At 39.7% G+C, this 23123-nt stretch overlaps 1 protein-coding gene across 3 annotated transcripts in view; it reads right to left on the reverse strand.

The window, feature by feature from the left end:
• Positions 1-23123, reverse strand: part of AMMECR1 (AMMECR nuclear protein 1) — a 109062-nt gene that overhangs the window by 35248 nt on the left and 50691 nt on the right. For all 3 annotated transcript variants that reach the window (XM_042973876.1, XM_042973875.1, XM_042973873.1), the window contains exon 2: positions 22303-22413. In XM_042973876.1, the coding sequence (XP_042829810.1) occupies positions 22303-22413 (111 nt within the window). The remainder of the gene's footprint in view (positions 1-22302; positions 22414-23123) is intronic.

A 23123-nucleotide genomic window follows, 5' to 3' on the forward strand; every position in this document is an offset into this window, starting at 1 on the left:
CCACAATAGATACTAAAAGGAAACAGCATCATTTGGGGATGGAAAAAATGCAATGGATAAAAGGCACACAATTTAAGTTACGGTCAAGTGACAAAACGCTATGTCCCCCACAGCAGAGCCTGCCACGAATAAGTGGCAGCCCCAATGATTACTGTTGGAAGGGAGTATCTATGAACGTGAGTTAATGAATTCAGCAAATATTTATTCAGTGCCTGCTATGTGCCAAGCACAGGTATACAGCCAGGGGCACAGCACTGCTCAACTGCAGTTTTGTGGAACACCTGACTTCACAGAAGTCTTACTACACCACCTTAACGTGACCGGCATTTATATGAGCAACACGGAACACCTACCGATAAGTACAGATCTCACAAATGGACTCACGTTTTAGACATGTAAAGCAAAGAAACAAACAAAAAATCAGCCCCCAAAAGAGGAAAGCACCTAAATTCACACGGCCTTACTACTTTTCACTCTACGGATGCTATCCTGTTTGCAGAAAATCTACCAGGCTTAGCAAGACCCTGTGGAAATCCAATAACTAAGTTTTTGACTCTTCCATACCCACATACGTGTTATACGTATAACTTCATTAGGCCATAAACTCCGTGAGTATGGCCGCTGTGCTCATTTTTGCTCACCACTGTATACCCAGTGCCTGGTGTTCAGTAGCTGCTGAGGAAACACTGAAGGAGTAAAAGACGGAATATAGGAAGGTAGTCCCAGATTTAATAAACATGTGTTGGTAATATAATTAACACTAAAATGGCCCTACTGCTTCTACTGTATTAAATAGCGAACGTTGCCCTATACGCTAAATATCCTTTTATTCATCAACTTAAAAACTGTCTACACTAAAGTGTGTTTTCCCCGTCTCGTGTCTATTAAATGCTGCTCATTTAGGTGGTCACTCTTTTTCGTCCTTTTCGTCTTTTCGTCTTTTAGTCAGTTAAGTTGCTGAGGGCATCCAGAGGGCAGCATGGTTTGGCAACATTTTTCTACCTAAAACTCACGGACCACCGCTACAAACAGACAACAATGCACCTTCATGATAGAGTCACAGGCTTGCTTTGATCTCACAGGCCTTTTCCCCCAAAGAAAACACAGATGCCTTGCATCCCGAAGGAGCTCAATGGCCTCTTATGTTTCTGGGGTGATTATTACTATTCCATTGTAGTTGGAAACATATAGGGACCCATATTCCTGGTCTATTTTTATGCCTTTCACACTTTCGGATAAAGGAACATCTTATGAAGTGGATGAATCACAAGTCAGCGAGGGCAGGCTCAGAGAAAAGAAGCACAAGGTAACGGTCCCTCAAAGAACACGGGCCTAAAGAAACTCAGCCATCAGTTCACAAATAAAAAAATCCTTTGAAAGATTCCTCTTCCCCCCCTCTGGGTTCTCTGTGGGATTTCAGGTGAGTAAGCATCCAAATGGAAATGGGGACTTGATGGAAATCAACCCTCTGGAGCCATGAGAATGTTCTAGTGGGAGAAGGGCTGGCTCCAGAGAAGAAGACCAATAGACCTCTCTAGTAGGGCCGTCAGAATGTTTATCAACTAAGAGGTTCTACAACTTACCAGGCTGATAGGGGTTAAAGGATTAGTATGCACCAGCACGCGTTCTCTCAATCACATTAGACTTGTAAATTCCCAGGTCTGGTTTGCCTTTTACAAGGAATAATATTGGTTTAGAATAGGCTGCCCAGAGCCCGTTCCACGAATCTGAGAGACCAGGTGACAGCACCTCATTTTCCTTTGCCGCTGCCATGTCTTCTCCCTCCCCCATGGAACTAAAAGTCACTTCTCAGACTTTGGTAAACAACATTAAGGAAACTGAGAGAATATTTTCTGTGGACTTAACTTTCCTGGAAATAATTATCGGTGATGGAAAACAAACTCTTCGTAACAGAATAAAACATCATTAATTTGGGCTCCACTGATTCAAAATTTGTGCTAATTCAAACAGACCTAGGCTGACTGGAAAAGAAGGGTCTGCTACGCTAAACAAATCAACTTTGTAATTAAGGTTATGAGAGAAGTACAGGACTTGCTGAAAGAGAAACTATTTTCAGGACTAAGGAATTAGCCATCTCTGTGCACTGTAACATCATAATTAGGAACCTTTTGTTGTAGATGAAAAACCAGCTCTCTGAAGACATCTACTTGATAGTACTCTGCTAGCTCATTTCAAGTTCTCTGTGTCATTAAAACAAGCACAACTATTTTAAAAATACGCATTCATTCATTCTTTATTGATCATACTGGACTTCCTGCAATTATTTTGAATTAGGAAGCTTTTATGTCCACTTTGGTATTGCTAGTTCCTCGCCTACAGTCACAGTCATGCTCAAAGACCTGGAAGTCCAAGTCTCCTGGTACATCATTAATAACTGAATCAGAAATGTGGCCCAAGCCTCCTGAGTTCGGCCACTTCCTGTCTGAACTAAAGAAGTTACAAACTTTTAATACCCTGGGTTACATCTAGTTGTAAAATGGGGGGGGGAACGCTTATATCCCTGAGGTTATAGACCCACACACCAGAACAAACAAAATGTGAGGCAAAGCAACAAAGTTCCTGGAAAATCTATAAGTACTAAATATTCAGTCGTTATGAAACAAATGTCAATTGAAAGCCCAACAAAGTAGTATCACTGTCCAAAGGGAACATCCTTAGACACTCCTCACACTTCCATACTGGCTCTCATTTTACTCTGTGAGCATGGCTCACTGTCTCAGAGGCCCAGTTACCTTATCACAAGGACATGTCTCACCACTCAGATTATACTGTATGCTCCTGGATTTGGACAGGTTTCCCTTAAGCACAACACACAGAATTAGCACGTCATGGATGGGTATTCCACTAATTTCACTTGGTTTGGGGTGATAAGACTCCCTCTTTTCATATACAGAATTGTAAATCGGAGCAATAAAAAAAAAAAAAAAAGGCTCCAAGATTTCCAGTTTCTATAGAAACCTCGGAAAATAACCAGAACCACCAAATGTGTTTGCTTAAGGAAATTTGGGACACTAAAATTGATAGGGATCCCACAAGAATACTGAATAAAATAATCATAGGTCAATGTTCCAAAGTGAAATGCTAGCCAGTATATTTTATAGGGGAAAAAAAACCTCTTCAAAATGGTTTTGGGCAGGGCGCCTGGGTGGCTCAGTGGGTTGAGCATCCGACTTCAGCTCAGGTCATGATCTCCCGGGTTCATGAGTTCAAGCCCCGCATTGAGCTCACCACTCTCAGCTCAGAGCCCGCTTCAGATCTTCTGTCCTCCCCTCTCTGCCCCTCCCCCGCCTGCGTGCATGCTCATGCGCTCTCTCTCTCTCTCTCTCTCTTTTTTTTTTTTTATCTTTTTTAATGTTTATTCATTTCTGAGAGACAGAGACAGAGCATGAGCAGGGAAGGGGCAGAGAGAGGGAGACACAGAATCTGAAACAGGCTCCAGGCTCCGAGCTGTCAGCACAGAGCCCGACGCGAGGCTCGAACTCACGGACTGTGAGATCATGACTTGAGCTGAAGTTGGATGCTCAACTGACTGAGCCACCCAGGTGCCCCACTCTGTCTCTGTCTCTCTGTCTCTCTGTCTGTCTGTCTCTCTCTCTCTCTTGCCTGGCTTAAGAAAATATTGAAGGTAGTCAGCAAACACAGGGCACAAACCACCTGCTCGGCAGGGTGAGGCAGCTTAGGGCTGTTCCGGTTTGGGAGGGTTTTTCTATGGAAGATCATCAACAGTATAATCCACACCTGGATAAAACTAAGCACTGACCATGAACTTGCTAAATAAATATTAAGAAACAAATGTAGTCATAACACACACTGGCCACTTGTCTAAAGTTTCACTACTTCATGCTAGGGAATTATAATACACCGACATTTTTAAAAGTTTGCCATCTCTTATTTGAAAAAATTTTTTAAACTATGTGCATAACAGCAACCACCCTGTCATTTTCCTTACATTTCAGGGCTTTTCTTCCCTCCAGAAAAGACAAGTCAACATCTGTACCTAGGGAACAATTGAAATCATCTTGTGGTGCTAACTGCTCATTTTCACAGCACTACATGAACATCACTCCCAATGTAGTGACCCCGGCTGCTACCTGGAAATGTTATTTTCTTTGTTAATGGAAATTACTGCCACAGGGGCTGGATTCTTTCACGCCAGGCATCAGCCCCCACAGGCAGCTTTGAGAATCTAGCCACGTGAAGAAATCCAAAGTGTCACCAGGCTAGCAAAACACCAGTCTAAGAGTTTGAGTTAGAACATCACTCAGCTACATTATAACAACAACTCTTCTAAATTGGAATCATCTTCACCAAACATCTGGGAAGCTCCCCACAGGAGAAATGATGACTTCTGGGTAAGAGAAGATGCTGACTTTTATCATAGTACAAAAGTCAGTTTCCATTGTCCTGGACAAATCAGCAGATGTGCTGTTTACCTTTAAGGAAGCCTGGAATCTATTTTAGCTCAGCCTTGAAACCCAGACATCTTAGGTAATAAGTACAGATATTTAAATTCCATAACAACTGCCCGGTGTTTACAAACATTTATTTCTTTATAGATTTCTCTTCCACAAAATGTATATGTGGTTGTAAGGAGGAATTTTGAGGGTTCAGCTGTACTTTAACAAATGTTATGATGTCAGTGTTCCTCCAAGCAAGTGGCAGCCCTATAAAAATTATTTTTTATTTTCTAAGCTTTGCTTTGTGGCATGGGCTAAAAGAAAAGAACAATATCAAGGGTCTTGCTCCTCTCTTTTCTTTATTACACTTTTACGTAAAATATTAAATGGTAATACTATATCATGTAATAATGTATTAGATCATAGACTCCTCTCTCACTACTGTATCCTGAAAGGAAGCAATTTTCAATCAACTCTTAATTTAGGAAACTCTTCAGTGCTCAAATGGAGAAATAAAGCGACCCTAAGATGAAAGTCAAAATTACTCTGATGTTAAAAATGACTCTTTTGCAAGCAAATGTGTGAGAGGTATGCCTCTTTCTGGGCTGCCTATTGATGACGTCATCTCCCCATCATGGAAGAAGGAACCTTTGGAGCGGTCTTTAACCCGTCCCTTTACCTCACTCCTCACATACAGTCTCCCCTTGTTCTGGCACTACCCTGTCTCTGTTCTATGTCTCCTTACATCCTTCCTGTTACTAATCGAATTCACATCTGTAGCAACTCTCGTGTGGAATATTTAAAATGAGCCTCCTAACTGTTCTGTTTCTCATCCCTATCCTTTCCATTCCATCCTGTATATATAAGCAGCCAGAGTCATCCCTGAACGACATTATTACTTTGCTGAAAAGCTTTCAATGCCAATTCTTTGCTTTTAGAAAAAAAAACCCAGCCCTAGGCTATCATTGTATCTCCCACTCTCAGTCACGAGAGAGCTCCAGCCACACAGGGTTACAGTTCTCCCCTAAACAACATACACTGTTCCGTCCCCTTGTATTTGGCTCAGAAACTTTTTGGACACATAATGCATACCTTCTCCACGTCCTCACTTTTGAATGTGGAAATTGAGTCTTGAATGTCCACAGAGATTCAGCTTAAATGTCAGTTCTTCTGTAAAACCTTCCCCAGTATATCCGACCACAGCCAATTTCCCTCACTTTCCGGTTGTGTTGTGTATACGTCTAAGGTAGCACTTACCACACTCTTCTTTGTAGTTCTTTTGTGCACGCTGTCTCTCTTACAAGACTACAAGCTCACAGAGGGAAGACAGCACACAGTGTTCATCCTTGTACCTCAGCAGTACCTGGTACACAGTACCTTGCTCAGAGTGATGGGCACAATAAATGTAGAATTGAACTGAACAGACCTTACTTCAGCCTGATGTAATTGAGAAGCAAGACTGTCAGTATTTATAATAAATTCTATCTTTAACTACAGCTGTGTTGTTATAATTGCTGCTTATTTAGAGAAAATACTGAATGCATCTTTCAATCAAGCTTTGAAACTACAGTAACTATTCTAAGTTTGAATTACCTTATTAAGAAAAGAAGTCGAACAGCAAGAACACTGAAATCTGTAGTAAAATAATGGCGATGAACAAAGGCCTTTTACAGTAGATTCAGCTGTACAAGTTCAGCCAATAGACCACAAAGACAGTCTTTTTTTTTTTCTCCAACCAGAATATAAAAAGGGCAATATTAAGCGTGGTAGTGAAAACTAGCTAGGAGACACTGGGTAGAGCCTTAGTTCTCAATCAGTAACTGCTCCTTGCTCCAGATGGATCTGGATCTACTCCCACTGAAGGGCTGAGTCGACTTGATCCCACTTAATTTCCAAGTCTGACAAAATCACAACTTGGAAGTGGCTTAACTACTGGCAGTTGTTAAGCACAGTAAATCCCTTCTCCTTCTCTAACCCCCTCACAAAGGTCCTACATTCGCAACTTTTTTTTTTCATACCAGATGTTCTGTTGACATTAACACATTCCTATCAAATGCTTATCAACATTGCTTCTTCTTTTCCACTGCAAGCGGGCTTTATTATATGGAGCATTTGATTTAATCCCCAAACGGTTTATTCATTACACAGACAGTTCATTGCACAATGTGTATGACGGGGAGGAATGACAAGGAAAGTCGAGCTCAGAATAGGGTGGGATCCATTCAGGAGTGAATATTCCCACAGTTGATAATTGAGGACAAGAGCTCCTAGAGTCCCCATCTCTCAAAAGGACTTTTTGAAACTCGCTAAATAGAACGATCCAAATGTTGTCACCATCCCTAGCCCAAAGCTTCTTCCTTGGGAACATGGGGCAGGGGGCAGGGAAGGTACTGCTTTGTTGAATTCAAGTTTTATTTCTGTGTCAACACAGACTCTCTATGTGGCTTCATTAAAATAACTATTAAGCATAATTAACTAGATATTAATAAGAGGCACAACGCAGAGACATGAGCTCGGAATGCTTACCTGAAACTTTGGTCCCGCTCCCCCAAGGCATTCAGCCATCACAGGAAGATCATTTCTGACAACCCATCACCCACTCACCCAACCTTTTTTAAGACTAGGAACTGTAAAGCTTCACAGAAATGGCCATCCCTGTCTTATGAGCAGTAAAAAAACAAAAAACACATGGACACTAGTCCCACTGTGAATAAAGTGTCCTTCACGAAACAATTCCAGTAGGCAGCCTTATGGCACCAGGTGCTATAAGTATTACACAGGATCCTAGGCTATTTCTGTTCTTCATCTCATTTGTAGAATTAGTAAGTTTTTCTGGGAGAGCACATGTTAAACTTTTCATAGTTTCATTTTTTTCATAAGAGCAAACCTTCATGGCTACAAGTGGAATATCTTAAACATTCCGTCTAGCTAAAGTCTCTCATAGGAATTCAGTGCTCCCATCCTTTATCAAATGACTGCGGATGTGATTATAAGGCAAATCATGGGCAAAAAGTTCCTTGATCTACAATTATAAATAGAAAACGAAATGCAGGTGTGTCTCACCTTATGCTTATGTCTAGGTTCCTAAAAACTTGAAACTACGTTGCTTTTTGCTTTGTTTTTTTTTTAACATTTATTTATTTTTGAGACAGGGAGAGACAGAGCATGAACAGGAGAGGGTCAGAGAGAGGGAGACACAGAATCTGAAACAGGCTCCAGGCTCCGAGCTGTCAGCACAGAGCCCAACGCGGGGCTCGAACTCACGGACCGCGAGATCATGACCTGAGCCGAAGTCGGCCGCTTAACCGACTGAGCCACCCAGGTGCCCCGAAACTACGTTGCTTTTGAAAATTAACTGCGTTTTCCAATGGCTTGCATTTTCAGAGATCTTTATCCTTCATTTCTCACTTCCTTTGCATAGGCTGTGGCTCCTAATACTTTAATTACCTTACCCACCTAGTAAACAAATACTTTGGCATACTAAAGGAACTCTCTCTCTTATTCAAACATGGATTTTGATCCATGCCTAATCCCCCACAGCCACCAAAGGGATGCAAAGCGGGGAAAAATTTAGCTCAGGTCCTTAAGGGACTGCCAATCTAAGTAAGGGAGAGAATCGCATCCAAAATTAAGTGTGCGGCAAGGCAGTGTGTAATGAGCACACAAAGGAAGAAGCAGTAACTCTGGGGGTTTGAGGAAAACCCTGGGTGTGTCCTTCGGGAAACAGAAGAAATCTGCCCTGTGGAACTACAGAGCCATGAGTATTTTACTCACTTCGTTGCTTTGGAAATCTAAAATGTTCTTTCTGGACGGTTTTCAGAGTCTTGAACTTAAAATGGGATACACCTTGGGCAAGAGACAGAACGGCGGCAGTCAACTCTGACAGTCAACTGTTTGGCAGAGTTTCTGCTCTAATAGGACTCGTCACTCTTTCCTCTCACTTCTTTGGCCTATGACAGAAGCCTACAAATGACCCTTAAGGGCACTGTTTAGCCTCCCTGACATCCCAGAGACTAAAAATGTTGTTCATTTCTGGGCAAGCACCTCCAGCCATTTGCTGGTTTCTCTTTCGCTGCATCGTTAATTTGCCATGGTTTGCTGTGATGAGTCTCTGGTATGTGCGACCTGAATACAGCTGAGGTGACAACTTCTTGTGCTGGCAAAATTCTTTGAAATCCTATTAGGAAACACGAGGCATGGACAATGTATCCAGAAACATTGCTATTCATTTTATAATCATTAACAGGCAGTATGTGAATAAAAAATTTGAAAGCTATTTTCCTGCCAAACTTTAAAATACCTATCCTGGAAACAGACTTCTGGTGATGTACTATTTGTTTCAGATAAAGAAGATTTAAATTGGATCGAGGGCAAAAAACAAAAACAAAACCCAAGATACAATGCCCAAGGTTCTAGTTTTCATTACTGCTTGCCTCAAAATATTAAAGAGATAATGTGCCCATTAAAGACCTGTATACAGTAAAAAAAAAAAAAAAAAAAAAATACATTAAAAAAATCGACCTTGCTTTTCAAATACTCAGATCCCCAAATCCCAAATGAGGTAAGGAAGAGACACAATCTGGACAATTTTTATTATTATTTTTAAAAAGCCCTATGATTTTAAGAAATCAAAGAATGGAAAAACAGACAGAACCCATGACCAAATACATAACAGTTCCTTCTTAAAATCCCTTTTTCATTTCTATGAGAACAATGTCATCGTGTCCTCCATTTACATAGCTATTTCTTATGTTAAGTTGCCCCAAGGAACATCACATTGCAAAAATGAAAATTACAGCAATAAATTTGATATAAATTACCTAGAAATTTGGAATTTCTTTCCTTAATGACAATTTCTAAGGAACGGACTAACTTCTTACCCCTGAAATGTCTCCCTTTCGACCAGTTGTAGAGAGGGGCAGAGCCAGGGCCTTTATCCCTTTGTGGTGAAGCTTTCCCTGAACCCTTGCAAAAGGCCTACTAGATTTCAGAGGGTTATGCTGACCAGAAACCTGAAGGCTGAACTAGTATTCCATGTAAACTTGCTTGGGTTAAGTGCAGGTGTGGCACACACAAAAACAATCAAAGCTAGGTGGGCAGGGCGGGGGGGGGGGGGTATCCCTGAGTAAATGAGCCATTCTGATGGGACTCGGGATTCGGACACCAAACGGGACTGGGAAGAAAAGAAGCATGTGAGGGAGATGATGTGTCGCAGGATTCTAAAAGGAAACACAATCCAGGAAAAGCTGAGTGAGAGTGGAATTTACAGACTGCAGGTATGAGATTTTTGGAGTAGTGAGTTAAGTAATTGAGTCCCTAAACGAAGGGAAAAGTTATCCAATGTTTGTTTGTTGGTTGGTTTTACCTTTGGGTGGAGGCCAGGGGATACCAGTTGAGTTAGTAGAGCAACTGGCTCTAAGAAGCTTTCACGGAAGAGGGAGTGAGGTTACTGGAGGAGAGTAGTCCACATACTGGTTGGGAAAACAGACTTTAAAGCCAGACAAAAGGAGGTGCAAATTCAGGTGCGGTCATGAACTCACTGTTATTCAGCAAGGTACTTAACCTAAGCCCTGTTTTTCACTACCTGTGATATATGTGAAATACCTTCAATATCACATAATGATTGAAAAGATTAAATGACGTAACTTACAGAAAATACCTCGGACAGGTCCAACACAAAAACACACAAATAGAAGTTATTAGTGGGGTGACTGAGTGGCTCAGTTGGTTAAGCGTCTGACTGTTGATTTTGACTCAGGTCGTGATCTCACGGTTCGTGAGTTTCAGCCCCCCCCATTGGGCTGCATGGCCGATGCGGACCCTGCTTGGGATTCTCTCTCTCCCTCTCTCTCTGCCCCTCCCCTGCTTGCACGTTCTCTCTCTCAAAATAAATAAAAAAACATTAAAAAAAAAACTTTTAAAACAAGTTATTAGTGGTTACTGTGATTAGGAAATATAACTGCAGTATGTTGGAGGCCATGTTTGAGGAAAAGGGAAATCTAAGAGAAGGATCAACTTCATATGTATACATAGATGAATACGTGTGTGTGTGTGTGTGTGCATCATAAATATATATATATATATATATTTGCTTTGGGTTCTGCTTTGGGTTTGTCTAACAGATTCTGTTACTCTTGTAGTTTTGGTTGAATAGCTAGCTCCAGATATTTTTCATTTTGTGGAAATATGCCAAAAACTTAACACAAGGCAGATAACGTGAGAGTGAGATTTTACCTTATGAAATGATTGTTTTATTATAGGGCCCCCTGGAACGGTATGCTTCCTAAAAAGAAAGTAATATAAATTCATTTCATGTTTTTATTGAGCCCTTCTGTCATGAAAATTGTAGTGACGGTCCCAGGCAATGTCAGAAGACCTGTGTTCTAACGCTAGTTCCAACTTGGTACTAGTTGAATTGTTAGAGGGCGCTAAAGGATCGAGTACCAGTTCTATCTCGGAATCTATGGACTCTCTGGCCCAGCCATTTCCAGAAGTCTAACGTAGGCAGTGAGGGAAGCCGTGGTGGCAGCAGCTTCAAAGGTTTCAGTAATAAGGGGCCAGTTAAAATTGTTATGGGTGGGTGGATGGGAGTCAGTTGTAAAGCTGTGTATCTTACCACTCCTCAACTTCTAAGGGCTCACACATTACGCAGAAGGTAAGTTTAACCACTGCTGGTTAATGTGGCTTTCTATAAAGAATAAAGTGCTAAATATCGGCAATCTTTGACTTCTGGCGCTTCAACTAAAGCTATGTGGTAACCAGAGTTATAGCAGTGGGTTTAGAGGTGTTCAAAAAGGAAATGGTTACTTAACTGGTAGGGAGTTCCGAGTCAGTGGAGACACTCAGATAGAAGCTGGATGCCCATTTCTTGGGAGGTTTTATGGGAGATTAAAGTATCTGATAAGGGTTGGACTAGAGGACTTAAAAGGATTCCTTCTAGCTCTATGGTTCCAGGGTGAGCACCAATCCACATTGTGCTTCTTTAGTCACTTCTAGCAGCCATCACAAGAGATCAACCTTATGTTAACTTGCTTTCTAAAGTGTTCTGGATAAGAATCCCTGTCTTCTGGATCGGTCTAACTCCAACTGGCCTTAAGCTATCCCTCTCACTACCAATCAGAATCGGAAACTTCCAATAGCTCAAGTACGGTGGCAGCAGGGAAAGGCGACACACCTAAGCCAACAGGAGCAGACAGAAAGGAAGAAAGGAGGAATCAGGATCAAGTGGCTACAAAGTGATGAGATTGTTTCCTATTTATCTGCTTTGATGTGGCTTGGTAAACTACTGCTGAGGACAATTTCAAAAGGGAGAGACAAACACTTAAAGCTAATCATTACAAACCAGCGTGTTAGGTGTCATCCTAGAGGCCTGAGCAAAGTTCCGTGTGAATACAGAGACTGGCCGAGTTTGCTGTGGGAGTGTCAAGGAAATTTCATACAGGAAGTAATGAGCAAGCTGCATCTTGAAGGGTGAGTAGGAGTTGGCTGGGTAGAAATGGAGAGAGGCGTGGTTGGCAGAGGAAAAAAACAATGTTCAAAGCCAGAGAGACATGAAAGACAAACTTGGAGAGTGGTGAATAATTGTGCATGGCTGCAGTGTGAGGTTAGGGCCTTGAAGGCCGTGCTTCTTAGGAAGGATAGGAGCAGGAGACGGGGGGAGAGGCAGGGGCAGACAGTGTGATGGCACTGTAGAGCCCTAACTTTAAGTGAAACAGAGCTTTTGGAATGACTTTGGTTTTTCCTCTGGGCAAGACGGGCAGACACAGGGGGACTTCTTGTCTCAGGCATAAGGGTTAACAGTAACTGAGGAGAGTTTAGTCACGGCCATGGGTGTGCTCATGGCCAGTAAGGCTCCCGGGGTTAAGTGTGCTGCTCTGCACAGTAATGAAAGCCCTGAAGAGGAAGCTACAACGACAGGAGAGGGGGTGCACATATGCTCAGACAACAGACACACACCTTAGTGAGCTCATACATGAGGCACAGGAGCATCTCCGTACGCCGCAGGTAACAACTTGACAATGCAGCCTTTTAAAAACATATACTTTTGGAAAGAGCAGTTATATCTTATAGCATGTACCTACACATCTGTGAACTTAACACAGTCCTTCCACTGTAGAAGGACTTAAGAGTGGCTTCAAGCTGGGGCACCTGGGTGGCTCAGTCGGTTGAGCGACCGACTCTTGATCTCGGCTCAGGTGGTGATCTCAGAGTTCGTGGGTTCGAGCCCCACATGGGGGTCTGTGCTGATGGCACAAAGCCGGCTTGGATTCTGTCTCTCCTTCTCTCTGCCCCTCCCCTGTTTGTGCTCGCTCTCTCTCTCTCTCTCTCTCTCTCAAAAAAAAAAAAAATAGAGTGGCTTCAAGCTGAAATCCACTGTTACCTGCAACAACTCCCATTCCCAACGACTGCTCCCAGCCACTGCTCTGGATTAGAAGTAGAAACTCAGAAAAGAGGAACAAATAAACAAATCTTCCTGTGAGGCCAGGAACCCAACCAGAAATCTCCCCTTCTGTCCAGAACATTTCCAGGCCCAATGAAACCCATCCTGTGTTCTCAGTTCCACCTGCCACTCCAAAGAGCTTTACCCCCTGCCTGCCCCCCAACACCGTGTTGGCTCTGTCCAGAGGGCTTCTGAAAAGAAATTAACATTTAAAAAATATTCTCATTTTTTTCTGTTATATTCAAAGCAATTATTGTTAGAATGAACTATTTGTGAGAAAGCTCAGTGTTGGGTGCTCCAAATGCAGCATGTTTCATATGCTGACATGAGGCTGAAGTTTTGGGTGTGGTACTGAGTCATCCACATGCTCTTGTTTGAGCCCCCTTGTAACTGGGTGCAGTGTGTGTTCAGCTAAACAAAGCGAACTGGCCCAAATGACGATCGAACCCATGACCTCATTAGCAGTATAAGTTTTAATGGCCGTGTGTGGTTATTTACTGCTGCTCATATGCAACATGGCTCCACTCATTTCAAAGGCTTAGCAGACTTCTCTAGACCTAGGTAAGCAAATCAATCCCCCTTTGCTAGGGAGCAAGAGAAGGTCGTCTTAGAAGAATGGCTTAGGTTGAAAGCAGCCTGAGGATTTTTTTAAGTTTTTATTTCAATTTCAGTCAGTTACCATACAGTTACATATATTAGTTGCAGGTGTATGATATAGTGATTTAACACAGCCATACATCCACCCACCAGCCTGAAGAATTAGATTCTCTTTCTTCCTGTTCTCAGTGAAGTAGCAATATCTAGAACCTTTTGAATCAGCTTTGTGTCGCCTATAAAGCAGTCTTGAAAGTAGCTGTGTATAGCAAAAGGAAGTTGAGTTCTGGGCAATCCCAGAATTAATTAAAGCTTCTGAAGAATTTATTTTGTGGCTTTTTCGAATCTTTTCTTTCACCACTAGGAAGGACACAAAAGTTGGCATTTGAATGTATACACGTAAAAAGGAGGGTTCAAAATGGGACCAATATCGTGCTGATCCAATTTGAATGATGAAACCTATAGTTCTAATATGTGTAGTTACAGGATCATTTTCGGAGTTGAGGTAAATAGTATAAAATTAATAAAAATGAGTTTTCTGAACATGAGACAAATTGTCAATCTATGCTTTATGACTCTAAGGCATTTTCTTCACTTTAAAATTCTAAACATATGGGAAGGGCAAATGTGATACTCATTCTCAATAGAATGCATTAAATACCATTTTCCACCTTTAACAATTCTTAGCACCCATGAAACTCTTGCTCCAGTAGAACTTTTTAAAAAGTTACCATTTGTCCATGCCTATTTTATTAAATAGTATGAGTTCTTAAATTTCTTTTGCTATGAAGCAGCTCAGATAATGCGGCTCTTTAGGACAAGCCTTTTATGGCAAATGTTTGCTCTTTATTTAAAAGGTGAAAGAGGGGTGCCTGGGTGGCTCAGTCGGTTAAGCTTCTGACTTTGGCTCAGGTCATGATTTCACGGTTCATGAGTTCGAGCCCCGCATCGGGCTCTGTGCTGACAGCTCCGAGCCTGGAGCCTGCTTCGGATTCTGTGTCTCCCTCTGCCTCTGCCCCTCCCCTGCTCGCACTCTGTCTCTCCCTCTCTCTCTCTCTCTCTCAAAAATAAACACTAAAAAAAAATTTTTTAAGTTGAAGAGAATGTAAAAAAACAAATCTGAAAGTTGTTTCTACAACAAATATATTTATAACGCAAGATAAAAGGGCTAACAATAAGTGTTTAGCATTTAAAGAACATAAAATTGTTATCAATGATGAAAAGGAAAGTTTTCCAAAGGCCACTATTTGGGCCTTCCACATTTGAGGTAGTTTCAAGTTTGAGAGAAGGGTACAGATCACGGACAAGGGCTTTGTTGTCTTTGCCTTTTAAGGAAATCTTCGAAAAAGTACTTTCTCATGCTTATAAAATAGCAACTAAAAATTTACTATTATTTGCCACACAACGTCTAAACATTCAATTATTTTCAAGTACTCAAATTACTAGCAACATTGTCCTCTAGAAGCGGTAAGAACATATTATCTGTATGATACTCTATCTAGATGGGAGTAATCGCCTTGAGCATATATTGGTGTAAGCATCTTATTCTTCTAAGACAGTAAGATACAAATCTCTTCTTTTGTTCATTCAGGTCCTCATGATTCAAATACTTGAGATACTTATAAGGAGACTCAATATTTATTTTGTAAATGTGCAGACAAAAGTAAATACATTATTAAATGCCTACAGAGTGATTTTAGACTGCATCTAATATAATAATGATTTCATATAACATTTATGTTCTAATTTATCTCTACCACTTCAGTTTTTCATCTGAAAAAGAGAAGAATATCTCAAGCAATGCTTCTCAGGAAAGGAGGTAGATATCAATTTAGTGTACTGAAACAAAATATGAATTCATTTTCATGGGACAAGAGAGAAATTGAAACTAAACTATTAACCTTTAATTTTCTTTATTTGCCAAGCATCAGGGCTATAACCCAACTGGTTCTAGTTACACTTTGGTGAACTGTGTGAGTGTGTGGACACACACACACACACACACACACACACACTCTTTTTTCAGTGTGCTCTGTTTCTGAGGTTTTAATTTTTTCCACAGTAAGTTCATTTTTCTCTTTAAAATATGTGTTATTAGTCTCTCAAAAGAACTCAATACCTTGTATATGGTCCTTTGATATTAACAATTTATACTCATCCCTGGAATTTGGACTTCTTTATCCATATCGGATAAAAACAAACCAAAGAATGGTATAAAGTGTTTTGTTTTTGCTCAAAGTGGACAAGGGATGGGCCAAATGAAATGATTTCATAAGTTGCTTTAAATACATTTCTACTTTTATTACAGATGCAGAGTATCTGTTTATCCAGTGCCACCTCTGACTCTGGCAAATTTCACTTTCTATCTCAGATTATAATTATTCATATAACTTACCTTTCCTACTATATTATAAATTTCTAACGCAAAATTTAGACCAGATTTTCCGGATGAACTGTTTAAACATGATTAAAGGGGAAATAGCAGCCTCCCAGTACAAAGCAGTCAAGTTTATAGATAGATGTAATAGGGTCAATTTCTTGTAGTTTCCCCTTTTCTTATGAAAGGCCAAGAATCAAGAGCTCTGACATCACAAAAGCCTATTTTCAGCTTCTCTCCACCTTCAGTTCTTTACAGATGGCCTTTCGTGCTTTTCTACGCAAAGGCATTGTGCCTGTAGCTCTTTAAAGCCACCCGGGGATTCCAGCTGGAGACTATGAAGATCTGAAAGATGTGATAAGGTATTGGGAATCTGACATACTCACTACACTTAATTTCTGTGGTAGTAGGTGCTTTATGAATTCAGATAGTTCTCTCTAATTCAGGAGCCATTACCCATACTGGGAATGGTTCTTATTCTTTAGTTTCTCCTTCCACATTCTGCTGGCCACATCTCTATACCTTAGCACAAATATGCAATGATGATAGAGGGCATTAAACTAGCATTTAGAAAGAGGATTCCAGATATCCACAGATTCTATTTAGCCATGCTAACTTATGAATAATTTTGAGTAAAGGGTATATACAATTTAGGTTCCAAACTACACCTTAAATTAAATGCTTATGAAATCTGAGAAACAATTTCTCATTTGGTAATTTATACACTGAAACTAACAAATTAGGTACGAGTTTTAGAAGTCAGGCCAACCTGCCTTTTGTAAACAGGCACCAAAATGTAGGCTGCAAATTGAGCTAATTATTTTTGTACAGTGTTTTTGATACGTCTAATTTACTTCTCCAAAAAGTGTATTTTAGTCAGGAGTCGCCACAGACACTTGCCAAAAACAGTCCGGCCTTACCATCTCCAGAATAAGCTTCCGTGACAATAGTGCAGTTAGAAGTGACTCATGTACAGCTTTTCTTCTCAGAAGAAAAATCAATCTGAGTGATGCTACCATGAGGACTAATATTAAATGGGGGGGGGGCTTGTTTAAACTAATTATTCTCCATGAGCCAAGTCCAGTTACCTAAAATAATCAATAAGAATGATGACAAAATAGTCCACTCTGAGAGGGAAAAATATAATTATGCTGCTTACAGTGGTTTAAAACTCATACTGCTTTAGAAAAATGACAGATTATAACACTAAATACAAAAGCAAATTTGGTTTACAACAAATCTAGTCACCCAGAAGAACCCAATCTAGCCAGGACCTTTGAAAGTAATAAAGTAGGTCTGTTAGCTATTTCTAATAGCTCAAAAATCTTAATAGAAAACGAACATTTGTAACATGCAATTGATCGCGCGCTCTCTCTCTCTTTCTCTCTCTCTCTCTCTCTCTCACACACACACACACACACACACACACACACACACACACACACACACACACACGCATGCACAAAACAAACCTCACTCACACAAAACAAACTCCTAAACAAAACACATCACCTTTTATGTGGTCACCCTGTTCCTTAGAAAAGAACAAACCTCCATGGCTAGTTCCTCAGAATTAAGTAATGCAACAAAGTAGCTTTGTTAAGAATCAAGCTCCAGACACTGCCCACACACCTGCATAATTATTTCACTGCTAAGAGGTGTAAGTACAACAGAGTAAACAAAAAGAAAGATCTGTTAACCTTGAATGGTAGACCACATTTCTGTTTTATGAAATAAGAGCACATCTATTAATCACTTATATGTTCTAGAAGAATTACCACCAACTTGAATTTACATAAAGAAATAGACCTACACTTTGCTGGGCAACTTAATGGCCAAAATGTTAATGAATCTTCTTTGTCTGAGACGTTTGTGTTCATCTATATTAGTTGTGATTCTCTTCCATATTAAAGTATATACTCTAAGTACTAAAAGAGAGGAAATAAATTTGCCTCTGCTTTCTAACATGTAACAGCCATAAATGCAAGTAGCTTGGCAAATACTAGACAGTGTTCTTCTTCAGCTGGGACAAGGAATATTTCTACTTTGAAGATTTGACCACTAAGAAATATAGTAATTTGTGGGCTTTAGTATGTCACCATGGATAAACTTCTATCAGTAATTTTGAGCTCTCCATCCTGCTTCCTATTTGCTCTAATCTTTCCTGCTTTTACTTAGTCTCCAAGGACAAGGAAGGAATAGTCTATTTAATGGTTCTACGTTATAAGTCTTCACAACGTCTTTCTGCTGTCTATACAGAAATTACGCACTTTTACAACTGGGAGGAAATTAGCCTATTTATTAGTTTTTCGTTCAGTCTATAATCAAAGTTTCAATTAGGAGAACATAAAACTTGACTATGACAGGTGTTCAATTTTAAAACTGTGTGTTTATAAATACTTAATCGAGGATAGGCATTTCATTTAAAAAGTACCCGGTCCCTTTTTAGATTTAGCTTTTAGAGATTAAGGGACCACAAACAAACTAGATCACTGTCTTCTATAAAATGGTTAGCTTTTTAAAAGGAACAAAAAGGGTAGGGCACCTGGATGGCTCAGTTGGTTAAGTGTCTGACTCTTGATTTCGGCAGAGTCTGTGGGATTGAGCCCTGCGTTGGGCTTTGTGCTGACAGCATGCAGCCTGCTTCAGATTTTCTCTCTCTCAAAATAAATAAATAAACATTAAAAAAAAGAAAAGAAAAGAAAAAAAAGGGCACTCAACCAGATATTTGTATGCCCATGTTCACCCCAGCATTATTTGCAATAGCCAAAAGGTTGAAGTCCCACAAATGCCCACAGATAAAGGGATAAACAAAATGTGGTAGATACATAGAATGAAATACTATTCAGCCTTTTATAGGGGAAAGATATTCTAACACATGCTACAACATGGATGAACCTTGAAGGTATGATGCTAAACCAAATAAGACTATCACAAAAGGACAAATACTGTATGATTTCACTTATATGAGGCATGTATAAGAGTCCTACTCACAGACAGAAAGTAGAATGATGGCTGCCAGGGGTTGGGGGGTGAAGAAATGGGAAGTCAGTGTGTACAGAGTTTCAGTTGAGAAGGATAAAGAAGTTCTGGATATGAATGGTGTTGATGGCTGCATATCAATGTACAGAACTATACACTTAAATTTGGTTATAATGGTAAATTTCACATTATATATATTTCATAATAAAAAAGGGTATATCTGAGTAATATCCTGAAAATAATAGTCTACCGAATCACAGATGAAGACAGAGAAAACCAGATATTCTACTTTTTTAAAAAAGACATCTCTACCCAGTGAATCTTCAATTTCACAGTTTATTTTTTATCTTGCTTTGTCCTTCCCTTTTATTCCTAAAGCCCAAAGTTCATTTCATTCCATCTGTAAATTTTGTGATTTATGGGGTTTTAAGATTGAAGAACAAACTTCAAGACCAATTGTTACATTTTTAAAAAATGTATTCTTCTCAAAGTCTAGTCTATTATTTACATGTGGCCAGAGAGTATAATTTTATATCATATAGAGGTATAATTTTGTAATAAGCATTGTCCTTGTCTACAGTATTAATCCAAGTTAGTTTTCTTCCAGCTAGTCTATACAGCCCTGTGTTATATACTTTTTATAATTCCATCTGTGGATTTTCTGGAATTTGACATAATGTTCCAAAATTTCAATCTTAACTCCTATCTAGAATTTGTGAAGAATTATCAATCCATGATTTATACAATTTATAGTAACTCTCTTTCAAGTTCAATATTTTCATGACAAAGCTGCAAAATGTAATTTCTCAGAACAATGTATTTTGTCTTCTCTTAAATGTCGTGGTTAAGAGCTTGGATTTTGCAGTCAGGTGGCCTAGGCTTGAATCCTGGTTCTACCACTTACCAGATATGGGAGTGGATAAGTTATTTAAATTCTGCACATCTCGGTTTCCTCATTTTTAAAACATGGTTATTAATACCTACGAGTTGGGAGTAGCATGCATATAAATCAAAGCCCCTGTGCAGTATCAACATGTAGCAAGTTTTAATAAATGGGCAGCTATTAATAATAATACCATCAACAGCAGCTTGTAGCAATGATAAGTGCCCCCTATTGGACCAAAAGATACTATACTGCAGCTTTTCTCAATGACTCCACAGTTTTGACTCTAAGATGAATCTAGAAAAAAGAGCAATTGTATATTGTAAGGAGTGTTTTCTTTTGTTTCCCTCTTCCAAATAACTCCATTCTTATGGTCATGTAAGCAATAGGAATGGAGCCAGACAAATATGAAAACACACACACACACGCACACACACACACGTACGTACGTCTTGTGTGCCATATGCTATTTCAGGAAGTTGTGTAAAAAACATGAGAAAGAAGGTGAAAAATAAACAGGAAGAGCCACAGACTGCAATGAGGGTAGCGACGTATACAAATGTAGGCAAATTTCCAAGCTCAACTATTTGACTGATTCACTCAGAATCACGTTGTTGTCCGAAAAATACACTATAATTCTTCTGGCAATACCCCTAGGAAACAGATCCACAAGTCCGGAGAAGTTGAATATTTTCATCCCTTCTTATCAATGGAGGCAAAAGAATTTCGTATTTTCTTTAAACAAAACCAAACCGCTACTACAGTTACCGCTACTAAGGATTTCTAAAGTACGTAATATTTGATACTGGGATTTCTGCCACAGTTTCATTACAACGTACAAAGGCTTTCTATACTCTCCACTCAGACTCCCCAACTAGAAAGAAAACTGGTAATTTTATGACAGACTTACGTTTTTGAAAATGTGCTCATTGGGATACTAATGGCATAAGGCAATGAATGGAGTGGGAGGATAAAAGGGCTCTGTGGTCGAAAAAGTGGAAGTCTGGGAAACACAACATTCTAGATCTCACTCCTAGAGGTCCACAACACTATTAACATAACAGGTTCTAAGAAGTCCTGCAGTGAGCACAGCTGTTTAAATTTGTTTAGCCAGTGTTCCCCAAACTCAATTTGGCCACAGAATCCTTTTTTTCAAAGCAATAACCAAGGAACCAGGGCTCCTTATAACAACTTATTTTTGGAAAGGGATAATAAATTGCCTCTGATTAGCTATTAAAAGAGTAATTTCATATGTACCTGTCCCAAAGAAGCAGTCACTGGCAGAATTTGCTAAAGTCCCAAAACGAGTCCATGATGTTTCAGGTCAGGGAAAAAAAAATCCAACTTGCTTCAGCTAGCATTTACACTATCTTTAGCAAGTTCGAGTCATTTCCAGAATGTGTGTCTTGACCCCTTTACTACCTGTAGGTTTTTAATCAAGTCCAAACACTCAATTCTAATACCTGTGTCGGTCTAAAAATGAAGGTGACCCTCTATGCCTATGCTTTTCTTTCTGGGCTGCACTGTAAGCTAAGAAAACAGTACAGTTGTGAGCTACACCTTTAAATATAAGAATACTAAACTCAGTTACCAGCATTTTATGAATTGGTAGTATGAGCTACATTTATGCAATTCTGTAATAAAGTAATGAATGTTCCACAATGTTAATCCAGAAACAAAGCAGTGACTGAATACTACTACATTCCCCTGACACCTCCCTAACATCCCTATGAAGTAGATAGAACAAAATACTGTAATTACTACTTTGTCTATTGGAGGTTAAGCAACGTACACCAAGTACCAGTAGTCAGCAGGGACCAATTTCCTATTGGACAGATACATGTACAATATTACAGCCACAGAAACTATCAGATAATCACCCTGAAATGTGAGCAAAAACAGGAAATTCCTTTACTAATAGCTTATTATTTAAGGAGTTTTCTCCTTTTGCAATAATTTTGGAACAAATATAAACTTGGACCCCCGAATATCAGATGGCATGCTCGATAGCTCTTTGTGAGTTTGGAAATTAAAGACAAAGTCTTAGCAACTGCAATGGGGCATTCATGACTCTGTCCTCATGTTAGAGGAAACGAAAATAAGGAAGCTACAATTAATTCTGGGTGAGGTGAATGATTAGGGCTACCAGGCTGCGGTATCACTTTCTTCCTAGGTCCCCTCTTTCATTTCAAAAGTACATAAAGGTATGTAACAACATGTATAAGATGAAATAGACTTCAACAATTTTTAAAGAGCCTAAGAAAGGAGACCCAGTATTACTGTGGAAATAATACATTTTGGTAAGCTGCTGACATCTGGCCACTTGTTTTCGAGTTATACAAAATAAAGCTGGCCTTTGAAGGTTAACACTTCACAATGTCTACGGCAGAACACATGTAATCACGGTATTTTATATTATGGTAATATGTAGCAATAACATTTCACCAGAGATCAGGCAAATGGTTGAAGAGAAGAAAAAAATCTGATGTGAAAGGAGTCAAGAATGTTGACAATTTAGGACAGGCAAAGAAGTTAAGGTATCAGGTTCAAGTTTCGTAAGTTTTGTTTTTTTAATGTAGAAGCAGAGGTAACGAAAATTGGTCTTCACCTGGTAAGTGTGTACTCCCTGAGTCCTGAATGCAAATTCATGGCAGAAAAAGTACCTATGCATCCACGCAATCTTTTGTCTCGACCGATCTTCCATGTTACAAACAGTGGGCTGTAATGGAAGATAAAAATAGGGTCAATCAATCAATTCAACTCAAGCAAGTTATTTATTGAATATTTACTATATGCAGGGTTAAGTGCCTGAGATATGAAGACCACATGAAAGGCCCCCAAGGGGCTGGGTCTAGCCCAATGGGACTGCATTTAACAATAACTATAGCTAGAATATATTGAGTATATCCTATAAGTTAGGTGGCACAATAAATGTTTTAAACAAATTATCTACGTTAATCCTCATCAACAACTCTCAGACGCTGAGTAATGCTATTACCAACACACCTATTTTACAGATGAGGCAGCTCCACAGTTAATTCATAATGAAATAGGAACATCAACCTGGGCAGTCCTGACTATAAAGCCTTCGCCAGCATGGCTGACTGCCTGAGTCCTCATTTAAACCTCAAGTTACTAATTGATTTGTTAAGTCCAGTTTAGAGAAACCAACCAACCAAACAACAACAACAACAGAAAACCCAAACCACCCAAATTTCAACAAATACTGAATATATCAGGGCAAAGTACTGTGAAAGCAGTTATGGGAAATACAAGGTTGCCTAAAGCATAGTCATAGGAGCCAGTACAGAAGGCAGGCATGTTCACAGCTAACTAACACAAGGCAAAAGAAAATAAGTATTCTCAACTGTGCCCAAAATGCCATAAATCAATCTATGGGGACAGAAGAAAATTTCATCAAGTTTGATT

Source organism: Panthera tigris, chromosome X (genome assembly GCF_018350195.1).
Source record: "Panthera tigris isolate Pti1 chromosome X, P.tigris_Pti1_mat1.1, whole genome shotgun sequence".
Classification (NCBI taxonomy): Eukaryota; Metazoa; Chordata; class Mammalia; order Carnivora; family Felidae; genus Panthera; species Panthera tigris.